The 14604-nt window shown below is 34.0% G+C and overlaps 1 protein-coding gene across 1 annotated transcript; it reads right to left on the bottom strand.

Moving 5' to 3' along the window:
• Positions 1–2747: 2747 nt before the first annotated feature.
• On the bottom strand, positions 2748–11284 carry LOC122277769 (pyrophosphate--fructose 6-phosphate 1-phosphotransferase subunit beta). The gene is made up of 16 exons (XM_043087900.1): positions 10996–11284; positions 10509–10670; positions 10283–10404; positions 9557–9610; positions 9363–9469; positions 8345–8450; positions 8051–8114; positions 6971–7059; positions 6197–6328; positions 5924–6094; positions 5714–5829; positions 4303–4414; positions 4023–4107; positions 3596–3640; positions 3323–3391; positions 2748–3017 (listed from the first exon to the last, which is right to left on the bottom strand). The coding sequence occupies exons 1-16, from the start codon at positions 11189–11191 to the stop codon at positions 2941–2943; spliced, it is 1707 nt and encodes a 568-aa protein (XP_042943834.1). The 5' UTR covers positions 11192–11284; the 3' UTR covers positions 2748–2940.
• Between the last annotated feature and the right edge of the window lie 3320 nt (positions 11285–14604).

The following is a 14604-nucleotide window of genomic DNA, read 5'->3' on the forward strand; positions in this document are numbered from 1 at the left end:
TCATTTGATACTGCAGAAGCCGAGAGAGCATCATGTTATGGGCTCCACTCCCAAGAGATAAGACTAATCGGGATTAGGCGATATTTTTGAGCAGTAATTAATCCAGATCATGTGTGTCAATAATAGCCATAAGCCAAGTACCTAAAAGTCGTCCCTCTTGTTTGGAAGGATTCGAGTTTGAGCTAAAAGTAACTTTAGTTGACTTCTAGGGATGTAATTACCAGGACAGTTTTACGAAGATCGACAAGTTGATCGATGGAGTTGATCTATCATCACTAAAATAGTTTTTTATTTTTAAATTTTAAATATTAAGAAAAATATTTCTTAACAGTTAAAAAAATTAATTTAATTTATTTCTTAACAGTTAAGAGGGAAAAAAAAAAAACACCTATCGGTGCAAATGCTTCGGTAGACCATCGGTCTACCTAGCATTTTTCTAATTACATTCGAGTTCATAAATTCTATGGTCCCTGTTACACAGAGAGAGAGAGAGATCCCCATGATTTTTCTTTTCTTTTCTCGGCAATGGCATACTTCATACTGAAAACGTTTCTGTCCTGTTCTTACCGGCTGAAGTATCATTCCGAATTTGATTGGTAAAAGTTGATGAAATCATCATGGATGTGATTTTGTTAATGACAATCCCTTATTACATTCAATGATCGAGATTTCATAAATCAACACTTACTGCTTTAAAAATCCGAATATTTATTGTGGAATCTACAACCCTTTGGTGGAACCATGATTTCGGTTATAAATTTATAATTTAAATCACGTTGCCTGGAAAATAAATGAAAATAATTGTTGGGATTTAATGGAAGGGAAATACTCTTATCATAAACGAATTACGTAAAAGTAATTTCACAAAGTGATATGGCTTAATATGGTTCGTTATATTGTAAAATCACAGATTTAACATATTGAATAAAATTATATCAGATTGTGAGATTATTTTATATAATTTTTTTGTGGATGTAACAGTACTCATTTTAAAGGAAGCACAAGATATAAAAATTCTATAAACAAAATAATTCTTTATTAAAATACTGAGATCATAAAAGAAAGTGCGCGTAAGTATTCATTAAAATTTCTCAAAATTTATACCATAAAAATCATAACTTAAAATCTCTGTATGTGATCTAGGTCTCTATCATGCCTCCTTGAATCAAGTTCTGTTCTGCAGCTCTATTTTCATAAATATTTTGACCTATGGTGGTTTAAAAACATAAAAACAAACTAAAATGAATCGATGACTTGGTAAAGAATCCATCATAACGTAAATATACTTAACATAGTATTTTTCAAAAAATATTTTATTCTAAAAACTTAAAATCATGATCGTTTATGTGTATGTTTATGTCATGCACAAGTTGTTTTAAATTATCTAACTTATCATACTTATCTTACTGATTCATTCACTTAACCCTATGTGCAAGATTGTGTATTGACCCCACATCCTATAGTCGCGAGGGGAGCTGCTAATAATATTTTAGCATATTATGGTAGACCACGCTTAGTTCCATGACTTGCACATTTATCTATAAATCGCATTGGTACCATGCATCTAATGGTTATCTTGTTAACTTATTTGAGCTTATCTTACATTTAGTTTTATGAAAACTTACATGTCTTATGCAACATGAGATGCATAATACATATATAACAATAATATGTGAAATGAAACATGGTGAATGATGTGCTTACAAATATAATGACATGCGTTGTAAATAAACATTGATTTCAAAAAAACTGGTTTTAATAATAATATATATTGCTAATCCTGATTTATGATTCAGCTAATTATCTTGTAGTGTTGTTTCCTACAAATTCCAATACAAAATTGATCCCAGTCCTAGACTAGGAGGTTTATGGTTCCTTTTTTTTATTTTTATTTTTAATTTCTTCATTCTTCCAAATAACACGTAGAGGGGATATATTTATACAGAGATTTGGGGGAAGGTTACGACTAGTTTGAGTTGGGCTCGATTAAATAGTTTTAATGTGAAGAGTTTGACTCTGTCATGATAATTTAATAGACCACATTAGATAAGCTCACAAGAGATAAATTATTAAGATTCATTATGAATTTTAATTAGGCTCAATAATTAGATTAAATCTCATTTATTATTTATTGAACAAGTTAGATTTCTTTTAAAATTTAGATCTAATAAAAATTATTAATATCTCAACCTTAAAATTATTAGACTGGATCGTTACATTTCAACTTCCAAGTTTCAACATGTAACAAAACAGATTTTTCAAATGAATTAGAACATCCCACGTGAAGCAAACTAGGAAAGAAGTATGTGATAGAAATTTGAGATTCACCATTAGATGATTCAACACTACCCCGTAGGTCATCCTCCACATACAGTAAGGTAAAAATCTGATGCCGGATAGATTAACAATTATTTTGCAGCTGGTTTTAACATATAATTTATAAGAAGAAGACAAGGAATTTATCTAAAATACAAAAAAAAAAAAAAAAAAAAAACAACTTTGAATAATATTAATTAATAATAAAATTAAAAATTATTTTATAAAACCTACAAGTCGGACTTAAATAGCTGTAAAATTTGAAATTGTGAAGATTTTTTTAAAAATGAAAAAATCTAAATTATTGTATAAGAAATTAATACATAAATAAATAAGAATCCTGCAAAAAATTTGGTCAAAATTAAAATCAAAATCACTTCCAAACTTAAAATCAAATATTTACTAATAAGGTAAGAATGAACATAAATATATGATTTGAAAGAAAATAATTTTTATTATTTTGAATTATTTTAAAAAAAGTAACTGATATCCAATATCAATTTGGATCTGCACCAAAATCTCAATATTCCCAATTAGAAACAAAAGATAAATCTCAAAGATACAGATTTAAATTGAGTCTCTAAATATATGAACGCTCATCAAAGCAAGAATTCAACAATTTTCCTAAGCCTGAACTCCAAGTTCGAGGAGTAAGGTATGATTAACCGCATTTGATACCGGACCTTGAAACTGGATAGGACCTGCAATTAGAATAATTAAAGGCTTGATTAGCAGATTTAGATCAGCCATTCAACTAGCAGGCAAAATGCAAAACAAAATCAAGATTAGGAATATGATGTGAGGTGTTGTGCTCGATTTTTATTTTATTATTATTATTTTTTATCAACACTGGGTTTCGGGGTCAAAAGTCCATTTGCTGCGCTCGAGTTTTTAGTAGGGCAATCTTCTGAGAAAATTCAGGCTAAATAAACGAAGAAAAACAAGACTATAAACTGCTAAAAGTGGGTAGAGATAATGGTTGTTGAATACAAAATTAATGACTAACCAGGACTGATGTAGCAATTCTTCACTGCCCACTCGTCCCGCATGGATGCAAATTTCTTGAAAGGTGCCCCTGAAAATTCATCATGTTAGTTCACTTGCTGATCACCTTTTTCTTGGTTTCAGATTTGGGGAGAATAGCAAAGAAAGTGAATCATATTTCATGGCGAACCAAACACTATCATGCCTACCATGAACCCAAAGAAATATTGCAACTAATCCTTATAACTTAATATGTAAGTGAATATTGAGAAGTTTTTTCCCCAAAAAGTCTTACCTTCAAGTTCCACCATTGCCTTCTTTATCACAGGCTTAAACTTACCTGAAAAAAATAATAATTAAATTATGAAAAACAGCTCAAGCGATTGATGAAAAAAGAATGAAGATATCTAACATGAAAAAACAGTGAAGTTCTATTATAGATTGAAATCCTGAAATACTTTGACAAGATAATTTTCTTCAGAACTTCTGAAGCTTAGCATAGCGATGGAAAAAATCCATATCCATGAAAATATCTTTCCACCTTGAATGTATTTACTTGCATAGAATACCAGTTAAAATACTGCTAGCTGAAAGAGATAATGGAATACAGCGTATTCTGTTCAGCAGTTCACCAAATTAAAGACGAAGGGAAAACTAAGAAAGAAAAGTTCGCACAAACTACATCTGCAGAATTTGAGGAAGAAAGTATAAGGTGACAATACCATGTCTTCTCTCCACGTCCATTAATGAAGTCAATGCTGTCCCACCAACTGTCCATTCTTCAACTGGAGCAGCCAAATTCCCAACCTGGAGACATAATGAAAAGCATATCACAAATTTAGCTTAGCTATGCTCTTTCCCATCTGCCATAGTAACACAAATTAAACTTTGAACCAAAATGTGCAATCAACAGAAAAGTATAAGGAATTATAAATAGAAGAAAAGAATGGAGGTTAAGCTCCTTAAGAATAATGGGTAAAGTGAAAGGGATGGAACCCAGACCGATGATATCAACCCAGTTTTCCCACCCTGAAGGAGAGCTCCAGCAGCAAAACCCAATGCATAGCAATAGTTAGAATCGAAGTTAGTTGGCAAACCACATCTCCCTTCGTACCTGCAGAAATGATCAATTTATGTCCGAGATAAGAATATTGAAAAATATTTCTCAATATAAATTGCAACTAAATATGTGGAGAATAAGAAGCAAAAGATCACATTTACGAATATAAGTTTAGGTATAAGTGAGTAGGACTGTTCATCCGGGCCGGATTCTGGAATCCGGTTCCGGGTTCCGGCCCGGAATAAATCCGGACCGAAACCCGGATTATGAAAACCCGGATTATCCGGTCCGGACCCGGGTTTAAAACCCGGTTAACCGGGTTTGTGTATATAAAAGACTAAAAAAGCCCTAGCCCTCTCTCTCTCTCTCTCTCTCTCTCTCTCTCTCTCTCTCTCTCTCTCTCTCTCTCTCTCTCTCTCTCTCTCTCTCTCTCAATAGACGAAACCCTCGATCGTCTCTCTCACTCTCTCAACAGACGAAACCCTCGATCGTCTCTCTCACTCTCTCAACAGATAGCCGTCTCGATCGTCTCCGTCTCCTCTCTCTCTCTCTCTCTCTCTCTCTCTCTCTCACTCTCTCAACAGATAGCTGACTATGAGACCCACGATCTCATCTGCACACGGTTCTTTGCTCAAACCCACGATCTCGTTGCACACGGTTCTTTGCTCAAACCCATATTGCCAACTATGAGACGCACGATCTCATCTGCACATGGGTCTTTGCTCAAACCCACGATCTCGTCGTGGTCTCATCGGAGTAGAAGGTTGCGATTTTTTCTAGATAGATCAGCGGATTTGGTGAAAAAACTTGGGTTGGTTTTGGATTTGTTGTTCTTTTTCGGTTGTGTTTCAATGTGGGTGGGAGGGCCGGGTGGGGCGAGTGAACCCATCGTCCATCGGCTTCTGATCGAGGGCAACAACGCACCGCAGGGCCAATCGTTTGGGCGCCCAAATTTTTGTTCTTTTGTTTTTTATAAAAAAATAAAATATTGGATATACATTTGAAAAAAAAAAAAAAAGATCCAGGTTCAATCTGAAATCCGGAATCCGGTTTTTTTCAAAATCCGGATTCATCCGGGTTCCGGCCCGTTTCTCCCCCGGGATAACCCGGTCTGGGTTTTGGCCCGGATTTAAAATCCGGGTTCCGATTTGGGTCTATCTGGATTTCCAGGTTGGAACCCGGATGATCAGGCCTATGAGTGAGGACCATCGGGACCATCGGGTCCATCAGGGCCCAAGGGTAGCCAACAACCTAATGCCTAAATCACAATCACCAAACATACACACCCACTATCGATCAATTACAAAATTGTGAAATAAATGATGATGTATTTTAGGGAAAGAAAGTAAGTACCCGAAAAAGTGGGACTGCCCTCTAAATTGTACTTTATATTCACCTTCTTGCTTCCTCTTTTCCAACTCGGTTTCAGCCATTTGAATAAGCATTTTCTCAGTTTCTATTTTGGCAACCTAATTTTAGAAAACACATACAACGTGAACAATCACTAGGAAATCACAAGACGTCAAATCATAGACCAGCATAATAATATAAATAAACAAATACCTGAACATTTCCATGAGGATCTCTTTCAAGCATCAACTGCTCCTGGATTGCTTGAGGTAAAAATTCAAAAAGCTGTAGAGATTGATTTGCAAGTTTCTTTTTCCATAGCCCACCTTCATCCACAGTATCATGGGCAAGGATTTCATTCAATTCTGCGATAAGCTGCTGTACCTACATATCTCAAAGAAAGTAATGGTAGTTTATATATCAACAAAGTGCTATGGGCATTCGTTACTTTGTAAAACAGTAGTGCATCAGATTCCTGAACATTACCTCGGGAATGAAATCAATTAGACCTTCGGGAATAAGTATAACACCATAGTTAAAACCAAGTTTGGAACGTTTACAGATTACATCTACAATATAGTCAGTCACATTTTTCAACGTCAGCTTCTTAGCAGCAACCTGTAGTAAGAGGCATCATAATTAGACTCTTATGTTTCCTAAGAATCTTTTCATAAGTTCAAAATTTAATAATAATAACAATGTGAACGCCGGTCAATTACACAGGGATTATATAAGAGATACACTTAAACAGAAAAACGAGCAAGAAAGTCCTGAGAAGCTAGAAATATAACAAAAATGAGCAGGCTAAGAAAGGAATGGTTGGGATGTGGCTTTGAGTTATTTGATGGGAAGCAATACTTGTAGGTGGGTGAGGACAAGCAATCTTAGAGATTTAAGTAAGGATGTAAAACAAAGTAAATATAGATCAAGCAATTCTTCTTGGATCAGAATAGGTAGGAAGGTAGGTAGCAGGAAACCATGCCTAGATCCAGTCCACTGATAATAGGAGGAGCTCACATCTACTCACTTGTTGACAGTTCTTAAACTGACTACCTGAAACTGCATATTTTAGGTGGTTCTGGGTTGGACTTAGTCAGGTCTTATGTTGAATTGATTGTCATAAACAAGTATGCTTGGATTGATAGCCACAAAGATAGAACAAAAGTCTTAACATTTCTCATTTGAACTTGAGCATTTATTAGCCGCTATAACGGGCTCCACAAGTGATCTGAAAGCAAAACAATATATTTATGAAGATACCTCTTCTCCAATAATCGTAATGTTTGGATGTGTTTGTAGGGCACACTCTAGAGTGATGTGTGAAGCCGCACGCCCCATAAGCCGTACAACTGCAAACATGGACCCAGTGAATAGTACTTTGCTAAAAAGTACCACAAAAGCAGATGAACAATTGATGAGATAATGCTGATCTAGCATGAATAGATATGAGGGTGCATGGCATACATGAATCACGCCTCACGAAGCTTATTGTATTCATAAGTTGATTGCCATTACTGGTATTAGAGCCATAAACTTGGTAATTTCAATGCAAACTGACTCAGGAAAGATAGTAGCTAAGATAGATATTTATTGATGTAGATGGAATAGATATGAATGTGCAGGGCACGCTGCACTGCACCACATCCCACAAAAACTATTTCCTTTATGTGACCAATCCAAGACTTTTTGTGGCAGCCATTTCCAAGTCAGTTGTATTGAATGTATCTGATTTATAGCTCTCAATTTTATAATTGTTTTAAAAGGCTGTCTTTGTTGGCTTTCATGCCAGTTATGTATATAGCGTTAGGTTAGTGCAAATCAACCTTAAGCTGTCATATATACTAATCATAAGGTATTTATTTTCTTTGATTTTTTTATGTCGCGGCAAAGAGGCTGTGTAAAAGAGTTGTGTTTTTGGAATGTAGTGAGAAGATAAAATAAAATAAATTAAAAACGAGATATAAAAAAAAAATTATGAGGTTTGGCACAAGATCTAAATCCATGTGCAATAAACAAAAGTTAGAGAAAAAATCTACTTACAAAATATGGAGTATAATGGGCATAAGAAATGCTCAAGCCCGAATCCCTTTTACATCTAAAGTCTTAGTTTCAAAATGATTTTTGTGCGAAACTATAAACGTAGTACATCTCTTCATTGGTGATTTATTTATGTTGTTGCTCTCTCCTTTACTTGTTTGTCATCGAAAATCTTAATATTTTTCATAATAGATTATAAGAAAGAAAATTTTCAGAGATGGATACAGCTCATAAATGCGTATGCAATTTCACAGTAAAGAAAAAACAGACACTACTTTTAAATATATCAAACACGATACGTACAATGATAATACTTTCCAGTTGATCGGGCATCAACCATAACATTACCAATCATTTCTGCATAAATCTGCAAGCAAATAAAAATATCAAACTATGATAAACGAAAAGCAAGATTTTCAAGTCCCTCATAATGAAAATGTTTGCTTAACCATAGAGACGATGGTATAAAACACCTTTTCAGTAAATGAGATCACCGTACATTACGGAACTCACGTATAATCAACATCATAGTATGAAACCATGAAAAACAAAACATAAGAAAACAGAGCATAGATTTTGAGTTCTAGTTATAATCACCTTGCAAGCAGTATCAAACCCAAAACTTGTAGGAACCTCTTTGCATTTCAGATCACCATCGATGGTCTTAGGGCACCCAATCACCCGAGTTTTCAGATTTTTACCCCTGATGAAACAAATAATACAGAAAAACTTACACAGATATGATTGCGAATGCAAGTATACCAGGGGACAAATCACAAGAAGATGCTAAACACCCTGGAAGCTCAACCATAGATCACTTTGAAACTAGAGTGAGAATCAGACAAACAATGACAGTACACCCTTGAAAATCTTCTAAACTTGATTTTGACGAGGGGATGACAAATATTGATAGGTGTTTTTGCATGAATAAAGATGCGAGGAAGAGAGTGGGGGGAAAATTATTCTATGAGTTGCTAAGGAGAGCTCTGATACAGAGGCAAAAAGAGGCTGCTCTCGTGACTTCAGAGTTACAGTTAGGAAAATTGAAGGGAGACATGTAAGCACCGAGAGGTATGTGCTTTTTTCATGGCACATAATCTATTTTACTTAATGTCAGGTCTACTTCTGTCAACATGAGGCACCTAGGGGGGATATTGATAACTTCAGACGCTTTTTTAAAATTTTTTGTATGAGTTAATACTTTCTTTTTGCTAAGTAAAAATTTATTAATATCAATAAATGTAACGAACTACTGGATGCATACAAGAGAGAACACCTAGCCCATAATAGAGTACGCCTAATGACCCGTAAGTCCGTCCAATATACACCAAGCCCAATTGGGACAAAATGCTCCTCCCCGCAGCAAAGCAACTGTAATTACCCCAACCCCTTGTTTCCACAAAACGGAGACACCACCGAAAACTCCGTTCGAGGCTACATTCTACATACTACAAGCGAAACTAATACTGTGCACCCCTTCCTTCAAGGATATAATTAACTGCGATTTTCCTGATAATAAAATAAATTGTGATGCAAAACTTATTAACAACTTGCAAAGATTACTCAAACTAGAAACAATAGTATTTCAACAAGAAGATTGTTCCATATAACATACCTGAAGTTTTCGGCAAGGAGGCAGGCATTTGTATTGGAGTCATCGCCACCAATAACAACAAGCCCATCCAAGTCAAGCTTCAATGCAGTTTCTTCAGCTTGCTTAAACTAAAAATCATATCCATTTGCATTCATTTAGTCTTGCACAGATAAACGCAACACAAAAAGCCTAAATAATCCAAACATTAGTCACACCTGCTCTGGAGTTTCAATCTTGTCTCTTCCACTGCAAATCATATCGAAGCCACCCTGATAAACACAAAAAAATACAAAAGTGATAATCTTATTAGTTTAACAAGGATGAGTGCATGTATAGCTCCATAACTAAATTAGATATATAATGAGTAAAACTATTGCATTAAGCTTCCTCGTACATTTTTGTATATGCATATGGCAATGACATACATCAATTTAGCATACAGCTAAATATTTTCATCTCCACTCACCTACTTCAATACAACCCAATGGTTGATAAAAAATTTTCAATTGCTAAATTTTCCTACTCTCAGACCTCAAATTATATTGACGACTAAGGCCCGGTTTGGTTAGCCAATATAGATGAAAACATCTCATAAAGAGTTGTATTGTACAGCAGTTTTGGCTATCCAAATACAATATTTTCTCTTAGAGTTTTGAAAACATCTACTCAAATGAACAGTAAATAAATATTAAAAACTGACATAAACAGTGCTTGAACAGTACAATTCTAACATAAACAGTGCACAATTTGGGCCCTCTATAGAACAGTGGGACTCACAAATCCCAAAAATTAAAAACTATCTCATCTCATCTCTCTATCCAAATACACATTTTTTTATAAACTATTTCATCTCATCTTAACTCACAAACTTTTATTACTACTCAAAATATCTCATTCACATGCATATCCAAAGTATACTACATAACACCAATTTTACTCACCTGATTTCTGTACGGGTAAATATAGTCTGTACTTAGTTCCACATATTTGCACTTCATGATCCCAGCAGGACCGCCTTTGAACCCGTACAATGTGCTTCCTTTTGCGCGTTCCTGCAAGTAATCTGCCACCAATACAAGGATTCATATGAAATCATATCCATCGAAAATAGAAACAGGTCGTGCATAAAAGAAGATGTATAATTATCGTTTATAATGAGATCCTCACCAAAGATTCCAGAAATCACATTGTGTCCTCCTGGAGCCTGGCCTCCAGACAAAACGACGCCGATTTTCAACTTCTGATCCGACCTCAACGTATTGGATTCGCTCGGCACCAGCATTGCCGAAGGTTGCCCGAACAGATTCGGAAATAGTTTTGCAATCCCATCTGGAAACACCGCAACACATTCAAGTGAAAAAACAAATTAAAAGGCTCAATTCTCTGTTTGAAAGCTAGGAAAAAGAACGAACAAAAACAAACAATGAAACTTCGAGTTTTTCCATTCCTCTTCTTTGCTTGGGAAGTATTTTTACATTCACTAAAACGAAAAAAGAAAGAAATAGAAATCCAAAGAGTCATCGTAGTTTTCCGTCCGTCAAACATTCTCGGCAACCAAACAGTATCGAAGTTAATAGAGAGCGAAGTGTACTAATGCGGATTTATCAACGACGACTCGTGGATCAGAACGAGAAGTGGAAGGTACGAGAGTGACCTGGGTTGCCAGCAGCGGAGCTAGCGGGGCCATCGACTATTTTAAAGGAGCTTCTGAGAACCGAGGGAAGCGGAAGCTCGTGCTCGATACGACTCGTTTGGACCTCACTGTAAACGGAGGCGACTCTTCCGGTGGCGGAAGCCGAGGCTGGCTTGGCGTCGATGATATTGCCGTTAGCGAGGAGAGCTGTAGACATTGTTCAACTCAGATCTTCGTCAGTCTCTGCGTGTGACTGAATGGGAGCGGCGCTTGAAACTATCAGACTGTCGAAGAGTCACAGAGAGGAGTAATATGTGCGCGATTGTCAAGGCCAATAAGGTCTTTTATGCATTGGACTTTCCGCCCTGAAAGGTAGTTAATTAGTTGCACATCAACACCGTCCGTGGGTGTTTTCGGAAATGAAAAGTTATTAGCAACTCCCAACTCCCCAGCTGAGTTATGCCGTTTCAAAGGTGTCTTATTAATTTAGAAAATTTCTCTTAATGGCATAAAATCTTTTATAGGTTCACCGATTTCTTTGCAATCTAGTACAAAAATAATGAGAACTGTTACATAAACAAAAAATTTATAAAAATAAATTTATAAATTAATCTGGATTCATAGAATTCGTGAGATTTAATTTATAATAAAAATAATTTTACAATCTGACATATCACATTAAGTTATATTAATTTGTAGAATTATTTTCATATAATTCATTTATAGCTAAAATATTTTTCAAAAATAATACTCTTAGTTCTATGTTTTGTTATCCTAAGTCACATGTGTCGATATGACATATTTTAAGTAGTTATTTTTTTAAGTAATAAATATTAGAGAAATGATATTTATAATTATAGAATGTGTAAGATCCATTTGAAAAAGGAAAAGTATAGTTATAAGTATAATCGTACACTAATCTGTGTACCAATCTAATGTGATTGGTCAAAAAATAGATTTTATTGAAAATAGTGCTAATTAAAATTTTAAATATGAAGTAATCAGTATTGATATGCAGATTAGTACGCAACTTTGTTTGTATGTAACAAAATTCTTTAAAAAAATTGAGTAAATATGAAATTTATACTAAATAAAACTAATTTTTTAATAATAGATCTTATTATTTTTTAAATCACTTGTGTTATATTTACGCATTTTATAACTGTATGTAGTATTACTTTAAATATTAAAATATGTGATTGAAGATGATAGGATTTAAGATGAAAAATAAACATTATTTCATTTGATAAATCATTTAGTATTTTAGTATATATCTTACTAATAAAATTAAAAACATTTACATCAAAATTAATTTGGTGAGGCAATTTAGGTAGGTTGCACGTGTATGATTGGTTAATTTCCCATTTAGGTACGATGGTTGGGATAGTAGTGGATCATACTCCCTGTACTTACCTAACCTTCATTTGGTTGGTGGGCGGTTGATTTATGGGCGCAAAAAGGTACGATACGGACTTAGTAAGATGGGCAACGCTACTATGCTTCCAGCGTTTATTGAAGGGCGTGTCTTTGCAATTTTTTTTAATATATATTTTTAATATATTTAAAAATTTTTAAAAAATAAAAAAATATATTAATACATTTAAAATAATTTTTTTTTTATCAGCAATATATTAGAGCGGTTAATTACTAACAGTATACAAGCTTTACTCTAGTAAGAAAAGGGATCCGTAGACTTGATATATGGTTCTCATTTAGATTTAAAGGGGATTTGAATATTTTATCGGCTTAAATATAGACTAATTATCCATAGAAAATATATCAAAAGACTTTTAAATTATATATATATATATATATATAACAGAGAAAATAAGCATTAAAATTCAATAGACTTTACCGAACCAGTAATTATGAATGAATTATATAAAAGAAAGGATTTGTGGTTCTAACTAGTAATCCAATTAAGGTAAAGTGGCGGGATCAGAGTGCTGAGATTTTTGAATAATTTATTTTACGTTATGAGGGTCTTGACGAGAATGACTCACGGGTACCTAACTTTTCTGTTGTTGGTGGGTACGTCAACATCACACGCAGAACGCTACATTCGAGGCCTACTCCCATATTCCAGTTAAGCTGAACGCTGTTAGACTGCGAGTAATGAAAGCCGCAACCCATTTTGCGAGCAGCAATGATATATATAATCGTGTGATTGTAAATATTATGTAATTGTTTAAAAAAAAAAAAAAGATTTATGATTAAAATATTAATTTTTTTATATAAATTTTATATTAATTTATTTTTTTTAAAGTGATTACATATCATTTACATAATTACGATTGTAAATATTATTTTTCTTTTGCAAGAAAATGGATAAGTATAAATTTTAAATAGAATTTTTTTATATAAATTTATTGTAAAAAAGTAAATTTTATTAATAATGAATATTGTTTTTATATTTTTTTTGTGCGAGGTCTATCTTTTTTTGGTAAGAATTTATATAAGATTTGTTTATTTGAGATTTGTATAAATAATATTTTTATAATAATATTGTAAGATGAGAGTATTTTTATAAAATGATATTTTATAAAATAATATTATTTTTATAAAATATTTTATAAAACTATCCCTAATTTAAAACTGAAACATACTTACCTAAAATGTTGTAGAAATGTTGTGCCTAAACCATTTTCCTTAGCCTATTAGTAAAGATTTCAAGTTCACGTCGGAATTTTAAAATTCAGAGTAAAAAACTTAAATTCATGAAGTGAATTATATAATGATTTAATTGAATTTCGTAAATAATCTTAAATATTTAATAATTATTATAAGAAATAATTTCTCTCTCCCTCGTTCCAAACTACGAGATTCAAGTCCAAGTTTTTGATATGGGGTCCATAGAAACTAGACTAAAATCATGGGCTTGGCTTGAAAAAGAGCTCGACGAATACATTTGGTGTGGGATGGACCTTGTGCCAGGCTCCAGCGTGGTCTAAAAGTGGGCTGGATAAGTCGCTAACTGCTATGTTTGTTTTGTTTTGTTTTTGGAGTTAAAAGTGAAGAAACTTGTACGATTTGTGACATGATCATCTGATTCATCTCAGCCTCCCACCCCGGTAAATGTGTCTGAGGTCATTGGAATTCTTCTATCCATTCTACTTCTCCAAAAGCGAGGGAAAAAGTTCAGGAAACAGTCCGACCCAGTGTTTAGATAATATATCAATATCACTGTATCACCCAAAACTTTGGCTTTGGTGCACAAAACTCGTTCGATGGATGGCCTGCTTCGTCCAATGTGGAAAAATGCTTTTCCGAAATCAGCTATATCTGGTCCCAGTGTCCCCATTTCAATCGAGCTAATGGGGACTGCTGCACTCTGCACTTCCATAACTTTTTTATCTGTGCCTTTACAAGTGAATAAGTGATCATTATAGCAACATGTGGTTTGCTTAATAAACTGGTACTGATAAACAATACAATAATGCATTCTGAGAATGAGAACTATGTTTCTAACATAACGGTAATGATCAGTGGGTAAAGAATCCACGCAAAAAGATATTCTCACCCACCTGCCTATATCTTTGAAGGATTTTCTCCATAATTGGATGACGCACACAGTACGCATATGTAAAACTAGTGCAGAGAAGGCATGCTTTTCCTAAAGTAATATGGAAC

The sequence above is a fragment of the Carya illinoinensis genome, chromosome 9 (assembly GCF_018687715.1).
Source record: "Carya illinoinensis cultivar Pawnee chromosome 9, C.illinoinensisPawnee_v1, whole genome shotgun sequence".
NCBI classification, from domain to species: domain Eukaryota; kingdom Viridiplantae; phylum Streptophyta; class Magnoliopsida; order Fagales; family Juglandaceae; genus Carya; species Carya illinoinensis.